We start from the raw sequence: 11,504 nt of genomic DNA on the forward strand, positions 1-11,504 counted from the left end.
GGCATTTTAGAGCTTCGCTTCTCCCAAATCCTAAATGGAATTTCCCAGAGGTGAAGCTTGACCGTTCTCTGAAACTACTTTGTTATTTTGAAATTGAAATTTTGAAATACATTGAAATGGTCTTTTAGGCAAAAACTTTTTAATATATTTATTAGTGCTGGGCAAATGATTAATCACATCAAAAATAAAAGTTTGTGTTTACATAATATATGTCTGTGTGCTGTGTAATCTTAATTTTGTATATTTAAATACACAAAAATACAATGCATGTATACAGTCAAACCAAAAATTATTCAGACATTTTTGATATATTTTTACTAGTGGGTGCAGGACACTATAGTTCATATATGTAAGTAAGGATAGCAAAATAAAGTCAACTGTGACATATTATACCCAAAAATTCTTTATACAGTGAAATTGATAAAAAAAAAATTTATACCAAACACTTTGACCTGACCATGTTTTGCTTACTGACATAATTAAGATTATTTTTTTCTGACACAGTTTAACTCTGAGGTCTTGTCATATTTTATTAGCATTTTTTTAAACTATAGTGAATAAACTGTATTAACTAATTAAATGTACAAGGTGTCTGAATAAATTTTGATTTGACTGTATATTTAAGAAATATTTGCATGTATGGATGCGATTTATCACGATTAATCGTTTGCCCAGCATTATTTATATGATATATTTTAGTTAAAACAAATGTAAAAGATAAAACAAAAAAATGTAAAAAATAATTTTTTGGGGGAAAAATTACCTTATATCTTATAAGTCAGAGCTTTAATGGCACTATTCTATTAGATTATATTTCCCTTGTTTTATCTACGCTACCATGCAAAGACACATAGCCAATATTGTCCCTAAAGTCCCCAGACTTCCTGTATCAGATTGACCGGTAAATTAAACAGAAAGAGAAAACCAGAAAAATCTGCTCCCACTGATCCATAATTACAATTTAGTCCCTCAAATCTCTCACATTAACACATGTCTACCCCGTGAGCAGCTACATAAAGGAGCTCTGTGAGAAGCTCAACTCGGATAATCCTCATCTAAGCAAATCAAGCAAAAAGCAAATTAACTCTGTCTACCAATAGGAAACGGAGACTAACTTTTCCATAATGTTTACAGGAGAGATAGTGTATGCTCATTGTGATTCCCAAAAACATATATTTCGGGGAGTTAATATATTCTAATGGACTTTTGCTGATCATGGTGATTTTTTTCATTCCTACAAACTACAGTGTAGGCCCACTATTTTAGAATCAACATCTTTAACATTCAATCTTAAAAGTGCTTTTTCATGAACATTGAATAAACAAACATTCTGTTCCAAAACATTTTCAGTTGCAAATGATGATTTGAAATCATGTAGCCTATGCATTTGATAATGAAAACAGGTGCTTATCAGCTTATACCTAGTTTACAGAGCTGGAAGGTCATTTGAATCATGACAGTGCTGGAAATTTTGATGCAACCTTGAATTTTCATGAACTCCAGCACACTATTTTCCATTGCTGTGAAACCACAAGCAGATTTGCAATGATTTCATGTTCATTCTAAGCCCACTAAGTTTGTTTTTGACCACTTGTGTTTGGATTCATTCCACAGAACTCTGCATTAATCACATAAGACTGAGAATTACAGAGAACAGAGGTTTAAGCTACCCAGGCCAGTGATCTTTACTGGGCCATTATCAGAGATTAGAGGACAATGCTGAAAATGTTTTGTTCTGTATGTATGCGTGCAAGTGTGTGAGCGCACCCTCAGAGATCAAGACCGCCACGGGAATCAGTGCATTCACCAAATGAGCTTACACACATGTACATGACCATCCAAAAAATGTAAAACACTGCCAATGTAAAAATATAACCAACAGAAATCCCAATTTTTGTTAACATTATACAAACCTTTGATTTTATTGTGCAAAACCACTCAAATCTTCAAAGATATGGTGAATCCTAAACAAATTCAAAATTCATTGCATAAGACGATGTAACTTCGGTTAATTAGCCATGCCCAAACACAACCATAGCTGGTCGAGTTAAAAGTGGGAACGATTCTATAAGCGCACAAACATTCAAGTAGGACAGAGGGCCCAAAATTCTTAGTTATGGTTCATAATTCAAAACATACATGTTTCCTAACCAACTCAAGATAACCCAGTCAATTGCAATAGGTGGAGAATGGGTGGAATTTCAAGTTTGTTGAGGTCTCTTACCTTCTGAGATCCAGAGGATGTGCGTTTAATAGATGCACGCTTAAAGGAACCCTCTTTGGCCCTTTTCCCTCCAAAGCCCCTGTTATCCATCTTTATAATAGGCTCTTAAAGTCCAGCCATCACCATGTAGCTTCGCAGTCTCTGTGACCAGCAGACAAAATGATCAACAACTGAAAATAGTGATGTCCCCTTCCAGCATCCCACATCCAGACTGTTTAATAGACACAGCGAGATGCAAATAGTATGACGCTGACACAAAGACCCCCTTCCTCGGCTACTGTATGTGTGTGTGTGTGTAATCAGGCTTAATGGAGTTGCCCTATGAGTGATGCTCTTTAATGCAGGAGATTTAATAAATGGTGATTGAAGGTAAATCTACTTTGGGTAAAAGTCAAATAAAAAATGGCTCTAATGCTAAATAAAAAAATGCATGGTTAGGTCATGACTTGGGAAGTATTAAGAAACCGAAATGCATGGCTTAGCTGTGAATAGGACAGTGCTGCATAATCACTCATGCACTGATGTTCAGGTGATGAGATCAGTTGACAACACACATCTGCCATCAACACAATTTTTATTACTGTTATCAGGCAAAGTCAAGACTCTCAAATTATAAGAGTTCCCACATGGCTCAAAATGAAAATGCAGCCAACACCTATTCGTTGCTCTCCTATAAACGATACACAGAGTCATTTATTCTTCTGATTGATCACATTTCTGGCTGATTTAATGGCCAAAATCACTGAATAGTGAGCAGAAATCTTACACAGTTCAGCCTAACCATGTTAGTGTGGTTTTGCTATGTTTATGGTTATAGGTCACAGATAATAAAGATTAAACTGCTCAAAAACATTTGGGGACGTGGCCCTGCACTTTCAGTGGTGCGTTTTGCATTGGAAACCAGAAATCGAAAATGATTCAGATCATTTCCTGTTACAGTTCTATTATCCTGTTCATTTGAAGTACAAAAAAAGCACATAAGAAACAGTTCAAAAAACAATCCCCACAACAAGAGAAACCAAAAACCTTTAAAACAAGTTTATTAGAGAATACGCTAAATAGTAACAAACTGAAAAGCATTGTCATTTCTATGAAAATTATATATATTTATTTATAAAAAGAAAACTTTCATGTGACATCCGAGGCCTTTTGTGCTCCATACGTTTGTCAGTCCTCCACTGAGCAGGTTGGTGTATGAAGGCTGGAGAACTGGTTCTTGTAATAAATAATATATACACAGTCCCCTCCGCTGTGTGCCTCGTCTTCAATTCTGGTCATCCTTCCCCATCAGCCAGCAACTCAGTTCAATCCATTTCTCTCTATCCACCTTGATTTCACTCAGTTGCATTAGACCCAGTGTCTATAACAGAAACATTCAATTAGAAGGACTGCATCACACCATAAAGTATGAAAATATAGCATGTAGATCCAACTTCCGTCTTACTTTTGCCATCACATGCTACAATTTTTACTTTGTCCACCTTGACCAGATCAGTCACCTCCCGGAACTCGACGTCATTTAAAACAAACGTCCAGACGTTATCACAGAATCTGTATGTGTTCAGAGATCCCTGTGGATAAAACAAAGATCAGTTATTTTTAGTGTCACAACTGTGTCCAGTTCAAGGCAAAACTAGTTACCTAAAGAACTTGCATAAGGAGACAATAAAAATAACCTAAAGAAATAAGGCATTCACTTGACTTACCCTAAAATTGACTCTGTTGCGGACCCGGTTGGCCAGCGCTGTGTTGATAGCTTTATCAAACTGTAAAAGTACTTGGAGGGCTAACTGTGGTGTGATCTGTTGAGTCTATGAATGGAGGGAAAATATAGTTATTTTCCATTACTGAGAGAATTCATAACACACTATTAAGCTTTGTTCATTAAAGGGTTAGTTCACCCAAAAATGAAAATTCTGTAATTTATTACTTACTCATGCCGTTCTACACCCGTAAGACCTTCGTTCATCTTCGGAACACAAATTAAGATATTTTAGTTGAAATCCGATGGCTCCGTGAGGCCTTCATAGGGAAGAATGACATTTCCTCTCTCAAGATCCATTAATGTACTAAAAACATATTTAAATCGGTTCATGTGAGTACAGTGGTTCAATATTAATATTATAAAGCAACGAGAATATTTTTGGTGCGCCAAAAAAACAAAATAACGACTTATTTAATTATGGCCGATTTCAAAACACTGCTTCAGGAAGCATCGGATCATAAATGAATCAGTGTATCGAATCTGCTGTTCGGAGCGCCAAAGTCACGTGATTTCAGCCGTTGGCAGTTTGACACGCGATCCGAATCATGATTCGATACACTGATTCATTTATGCTCCGATGCTTCCTGAAGCAGTGTTTTGAAATCGGCCATCACTAAATAAGTCGTTATTTTGTTTTTTTGGCGCACCAAAAATATTCTCGTCGCTTTATAATATTAATATTGAACCACTGTACTCACATGAACCGATTTAAATATGTTTTTAGTACCTTTATGGATCTTGAGAGAGGAAGTGTCCATTGCTCCCTATGAAGGCCTCACTGAGCCATCAGATTTCAACTAAAATATCTGAATTTGTGTTCCGAAGATGAACGAAGGTGTGGAGCGGCATGAGGGTAAGTAATAAATGACAGAATTTTATTTTTGGGTGAACTAACCCTTTAAGCTAGTATTTTGATTTTAATTAAACACAAAATACGTTCTGGTTTCATGAGTGAAACAAGTATTCCATCTTAAATTATTAATAGTTAATATTATTAGACATAAAATTGAACACACTGAATGAAGTACTACAAACTCTTTCTGTATAATTGTTATTAATAAACACGGACAGGGATTTCTGGTTATGTCCCAAACCGCGGTCATTTGAAAACTAAACATTTTACGTAAACATCTAAGAAACACTAAAATAGTTTATTTATCATTTACTAAAGCGGTTAACTTATGACTTATTCCAATAAAAAGCAGCTAAACTACAAACACAGCTGGTGTTAGCTAACACTCATTTACTAATAAATCAACAAATTACTAACGTTAACCACTATCAGGACAAATGATAGGCTTTAAAACTAACATATGATGTAATAAACCACGGAAAGCGGATGACTGGATGTGCAGTTATCGTCTTTATCCCGTTATGTTTGTTTATCAATTTATCACATCATTCTGCGCTGGCTAGCAACCAAGCTAGATAACTTCACTTTGATTCAACAATCTTACCTGAATAAGCTCATCGAGACTCTCCTGTAGACTATTTCCGAGTGTCGTGTTTCTGTAGAGTTGATATGCCATAGTGTATTTTCAGTGCGAACGCGAATGTACTGTTTAAAATAAACGTAGGATATTCGCTGATGCTTTGTGATTTGCCCGCTGGCTGAGCACTTCCTCAATATCCAAACTTAGACCGATCGCGCTACGGAAACACGCGAGGGACATCCATCTCCCTCCAGTCCCGAGTCGCACTATGATACAAATATATTACAGTTTTTCTCAGTCGCTTTGGTGCATTTCTCACATCACTATTTACATTTGCACAACAGTTAGTTCAACCTCCACAACATTTAGTCATTTGTGCACATCATAGTAGCAGTTTCTCATTCCTTCGAACAAATTGCAAATGCTTTTTGACATGCATCAATTGCTTTCATACAACTCTCTGCTGTTTTATAACATTATCATTTGCTTATGTCATGTCAGTCAAAATTAACTATACTTGTGAATGCTGAATAGTCATTCCATATAAAACTAATAGTCTTCATTTCATTGCTTGAGTCATTACATACAAAAATGTTGAACTAGTTGTCAAAATCTGTCAAGCAAATTTTACACATTTTTTTAAAATCTTTTTTTCCTGAAAATGTCTCCTAAATTGAACAATTTCTCTCAAGTGAATCTCAACTTTCACTGATGAGAAGGGGTGTGTGAAGCATTAGTTGCAACCAATGATAAGCCACTTCTCTATACAATCACTGTCAGAGGTGAATCCCATAAACCCCCATTTTACAAGCATATACGAACCAAGCAGGACATAGTGTGTACCATTTCTACAACACTGTGACACAGAAGTGGAAGGTCAGCCTCATGGAAGAGGGGTAAGGGTGCGGGGAAGAAGGGGAAGGGGACAAAACAGGGGAAGAGGAAGAAGAGGCCAATAGGCAGATCCCTGATGAAATCAGGGCTACAATTGTGGATCATGTTGTCAATCACGGCCTCACAATGGCTGAGGCTGGTCGAAGGGTGCAGCCAAATGTTGGGAGAACCACTGTAAATTCAATTATTCAAACATTTCGTTGGGAGAACAGGTGTGTATAAATGGACAGTAATTCAGCACTAAACAATCTGCACTGCACTACTGTCATCGTGTCATACATGAAGCTTGCAGTGGGACAAGAACTTGTCACTGTACAATTTACATTTAGACGTACAGCTTTACTGCATCACACATTTAGTGTATTGTAGTGTACAGTAGTGTTACAGTAAAGATTTGCCATATGTACTGCAATATTGTTTACAGTTGTGCACAGCTCTACCCAAAGGGAGTTTATGTTTGTTGCAAATAAGGGTGTATTTTTTCTTTTGCACAATGCTGTGAACAAATTAGAATTGCAAAGAGCATATGCAGTAAAAATGTGAAACATACATATTCAGTGTCTTGTACTCAGTTACCTCACTAAATACAGTAATGTGTAACTTTACTGTATTTTTCAAATGGCTGTGCAAATAGTATATAGTGCTGTCTTGAGCATTTTCAGGTAGTGTCACCAAGATCTGACTTTTTTGCATTGGAAAACATTGACAGAGTAAACTGTCATAATGAAAACATGACAAAGCCATTTGACTATCTTGTTCATAAACAATGGTGTCAGGACTTTTCATCTTGATGACACTGACACTTTCATTGACACGAATACTTGCTTTTGAGGAATGACCTATCCATTTTGAGCAAGTGACACGCTTTTGCAGGTTATCAACTAGGTTTTGCAGTTTGTACTAATTGTTTTGAGAACTGCATTAACTGTTGTGCAAATGTAAATAGTGATGTGAGAAATGCACCAAAGCGACTGAGAAAAACTGTAACAGGGTGTCGTACCATTAATTTTCAAAACGGAATTCGAAAGTTATCATCCTAAATAAATAAACAATGAAAATATATGTGAGATTGTTTATTAGTCACATAAACATTATTATCCAGCCTTTATTTCTTATCACTCTTAGTAATGATTTGGCAACCTAAAATACTTCTGGCAGTTTCTTAAAAGGCCAGTAGATGGCAGCACATGACAAGTCCAATCATTGCATGAACTTCTCCCATTTGTTCCTTTGTAAGATGCTGTAAACTGTACATTTCGGAAAGAATTTTCATTTATTTATTTATTTATTTATTTATTTTTTACTTAGGCCACTTTGTTTCACAGGAACTGATTTTATTAAAACTAACAGATTTCAGTTTTGTTTTGTTTTTTTTCTGATAAAGAATAAAAATAAACAAAATATCACAAATTAATCACAAATAAAACATTCTTGGAATGTTTTATGGGCCATTCCACTGAATGGGTTCCATTTGCTTGTTGTAACGCTCTTTCTTTTCCCCTCAAGAAAAGTGTTTGTTTTAAAGAAATGGTTGGTTAAATAACATGTCTTAATCATCTATTTTTAGGACAACTCTATTGTTTAAGTAGATGACAATTTTAATATGAGATGTGATATAGACAATTTATTACAGTTTTTCTCCATTGGTTTGGCTCATTTCTTGAAACAGAAATTACATTCTCAAAACAACATGGACAAACCTCCAAACCACTTGGCAATTGTTCACAACAGAATTGATTTTCTCATTAATTTCATCAAATTGCAAATGTCTAAGTACATGTCTCAATGTCTCAGTACATCTTTGCAAATGATTACAGTTTTTCTCAGTCGCTTTGGTACATTTCTCAGATCAGAATTGAAATTCTCAAAACTACCTGTTCAATTCTCACATCATTGTGTCACTTGTGCACATCAAAAAAGCAGTTTCTCATTTCTTTGAACAAGTTGCAAATGCTTTGGTACATCCATGCAAATGATTATGTACAATTCTCTGTTGTTTCCATATCAGTTGCTTATGTCATGTTAGATCAAAATGTATTATATTGGGTCTCTGTTGAATAGTCTCACCCCCCACAACATTTAGGCACAAGCTCATAGCATAAGTCTTTACATGCAAAATGGTTGAACACGTTATCATAATATGTCAAGCATATTTCTATACTTTCTATATTTCCATTAGACTTTTTTCTAAATCTGTCCTGAATTGGTAAATTGCTCCCAGGTGAATCTTGACTTTCTCTAACGACATGATTCAATGACTCAATGACATGTTCTGTCAATAAAATACAGTACAAACAGTAAGAGAGTAAATTTGAATCTTTTCCATTCTCTTGCAATTACACTCACACATACACTAAGATGTAACTTATAATTGACAATAATTGTCATCAAAACTTTAGCCATAGTTTCCATCAGAACATCCCTCCAGAGTAAACTGTTAAATTGAGAACATGACTAAACAATTTGACTGTCTTATCCGTACACAATGACACAAGGACTTGTCATTCTGATGGCACTGACATGTTCATTGACACAGATATTTACTTTTGAGAGATGAACTAAGGATTTTGAGTAAGAGAGTGGCTTTTGCAGGTTATCCATGGTGTTTTGCTATTTGTACAAATTGTTTTGAGAAATGCACTTACTGTTTTGCAAATTGTGAGTTTGATTCGAGAAATGTACCAAAGCGACTGAGAAAAACTGTAAGTACAGGTAGCCTACATTTAGCACAATTTCCAAGTGAATAGATCTTGTTGATCTAAACTGATTGTTGATTCTCAGTCTAATGGTTGTTCGCTCCAAAACGTGTCAGCGTCATTTCATTGTATAAGTCATCACATGCATAGTCTGTTCAGTTGTCAAAATTAGTCAAGAACATAATACCATGAATACCATATATGAATCCTTGGAACATTTGATAAATTTATTACAGCAAATGACAGTCAGGTGAAACTAGAACTTGACTAACGAAGGAGCTTTATTTACAGCACTGTAGGCTGTATATAATTTTCATCGTTTTTTGTTTGTGTGTTTATATTACAGTATATTATGCTGTATACATTTTCTTTTAACTCTGATGTATGGAAGTTACTTTATGTGTGTGAATGATAATGGTTACAATTTCCTTGGCAGTATGAGTGCAATGTGTGATGTCAAACCTTGGAGGCTACTCTTATCCTAAAATCCTATTTCTTTTTTTCAGTTTTATAAACAATTGTATTCTGTTAGCTAGACAAGAAACAGTACAGTAACCATTGTCAATGAAAAACTGGGCTAAGACTGAAAAGTTGACATGAGGGATATTTCAATGGTCCTCTGCCATAGTGACAAAACATCTAAACATTTTGACTTGCAGTGCTTACACAGTGCCAAAGGGATGAAGCATTTTGGGGGCACTGACTGTTTAAATGAGAAGGAAATTTAGATTTGACACATGCGAAACTAAACATGAGCTTTTGCAAGTGAGCTATAGTGTTGTGCTGAACTGTAAGACTGTTTTGCCAAATGATCTTAGAGTTTTGAGAATGTAATTTCTGTTTCAAGAAATGAGCCAAAGCAATGGAGAAAAACTGTAAGTAATTCATCAATTACAATCAAGATGTAATTTTGTCAATTATGCAATGCAAGAGTTTGACAATATACTATATTTATTTATTTTATTTTACATAAAATGTTAGCTTTATATACATTTGTCTTAGCAACACAAAGGAGTCACCCATTTCATTTAAAGGCGCTCTAAGCGATTTGACGCGTTTTTAGGCCCAAATTTTTTTTTGTCACATACTGCAAACATCTCCTCACTATGCGCTAGCTGCCTGTCCCCTGAACACACTGTAAAAAAACGTGGTCTCTGTAGTCGAAACCAATCGTTTCGTGTCTTAGGACATCAATGTGTCGTCACGAGCCGCAGGGTTTAATTTGGACTTGTCTATGCAAATTTTATTTACTCTTATAGCAGAAGTTCCCATTCACTAGCATTATTTGACTGACAGACGGCAACGCTTGGAGTTAAAAATCATCATTTGCATTCTACTGAAGAAACAAAGTCACCTACATCTTGGATGCGCTGGGGGTAAGCAGATAAACATCAAATTTTCATTTTTGGGTGAACTATCCCTTTAATATTAAAGGTTAATGCAGGTTAATTTCTCCAAAGGAAAAAAGGCTGATAACGGAGATATCCACATGGTAACTGAACCTGGGGTGCAGACCACCCCAGTAGAATACATTTTTAGCCAGAAATAAAAGGATTGTAAATAAATATTTGGCATCCACTTCAAAAAAGTCTTTAGGAGTATGGTTCAGCAGATGAAGTGAAGGGGAAGAAATAAACTGTTTACCAATCTCCTGGATCACAGAATGAATCCCTTTCCAGAATGGATGAATGTGATTACTGGACCAAAATAAATGAAAAACTGTGCTCTTGTGTATCTTACATTTAAAACAAAGATTTGAACAATTAAGGAACATTCTATGGAGGTGAACAGGTGTAAAGTAAATCCTGTAGAGAAAATTCATGTAGAGAATTTGAGGTAACTTTTGGAAAAATGCCATTACAGATCTTAGTCCAGTCTGTTGAACTGAATGATACCTCCAGGTCCCGTTCCCACAATGGCTTCAAAGAATCATAAACTGAGGAATCGGAATACACCATAAAACTTGGAAATAATCCCTTTGACAGATTTAGCTGAAATCATGGTTTCTTCCAATTCTGATAAGTTTAAACGGAATTTATTCTGCCTTAAAAGAGACTCTGTGAAATGCTGCATTTGAAGGTATTTGAAAAAATCTACAGGGAGAATGTTAAACTCTCTAATTTTCTCAAATGACCTCAGAGATTCAGAAATCACCAGGCCTGAAAAATCAGACAAGCCCTTATTAGAACTCCAATCCAACAAACCAATACTCCTAATCTGAATGGGAAAATCAGGATTCAAAGTCAAGGGAGATAATCAACGATTCATTAAATAAACTATGAAATTAAACTTCATGTGATGCCAGTCTTTTATGTTGTACAACACTTGAAATAGATGCTATTTCACAGATTTCTCATAATATCTGTACACTGCAAATGTGTTTCAACATTGTATTTTAAAATTTGTTTCAAGTTTTAAAGTTGTAATAAATCATTTTAGTTCAATTTAGTTAAATGAAATAAATTCACTGAAGACTTCATTTTTGTAATGGC

General features: G+C 35.3%; 1 protein-coding gene across 1 annotated transcript; it reads right to left on the reverse strand.

Moving 5' to 3' along the window:
- Nucleotides 1-3,247: 3,247 nt before the first annotated feature.
- gtf2a2 (general transcription factor IIA, 2) lies at nucleotides 3,248-5,675 on the reverse strand. The gene is made up of 4 exons (XM_048184267.1): nucleotides 5,447-5,675; nucleotides 3,931-4,035; nucleotides 3,669-3,795; nucleotides 3,248-3,584 (listed from the first exon to the last, which is right to left on the reverse strand). Exons 1-4 carry the CDS (start codon nucleotides 5,516-5,518, stop codon nucleotides 3,559-3,561), a joined length of 330 nt encoding a protein of 109 aa, XP_048040224.1. The 5' UTR covers nucleotides 5,519-5,675; the 3' UTR covers nucleotides 3,248-3,558.
- Nucleotides 5,676-11,504: the final 5,829 nt, after the last annotated feature.

This window comes from Megalobrama amblycephala, linkage group LG3, assembly GCF_018812025.1.
Source record: "Megalobrama amblycephala isolate DHTTF-2021 linkage group LG3, ASM1881202v1, whole genome shotgun sequence".
NCBI classification, from domain to species: domain Eukaryota; kingdom Metazoa; phylum Chordata; class Actinopteri; order Cypriniformes; family Xenocyprididae; genus Megalobrama; species Megalobrama amblycephala.

Bases quoted from the DNA above. Each gene is read 5' to 3' on its own strand.
- gtf2a2 (XM_048184267.1), bottom strand. From the start codon at position 5,518: ATGGCATATCAACTCTACAGAAACACGACACTCGGAAATAGTCTACAG. The intron at 3,796-3,930 runs GTAAGTCAAGTG...TTTTATCCACAG, and splicing joins GCAACAGAGTCAATTTTAGG to GGATCTCTGAACACATACAG. The intron at 3,585-3,668 runs GTAAGACGGAAG...TTTCTGTTATAG, and splicing joins TGTAGCATGTGATGGCAAAA to ACACTGGGTCTAATGCAACT.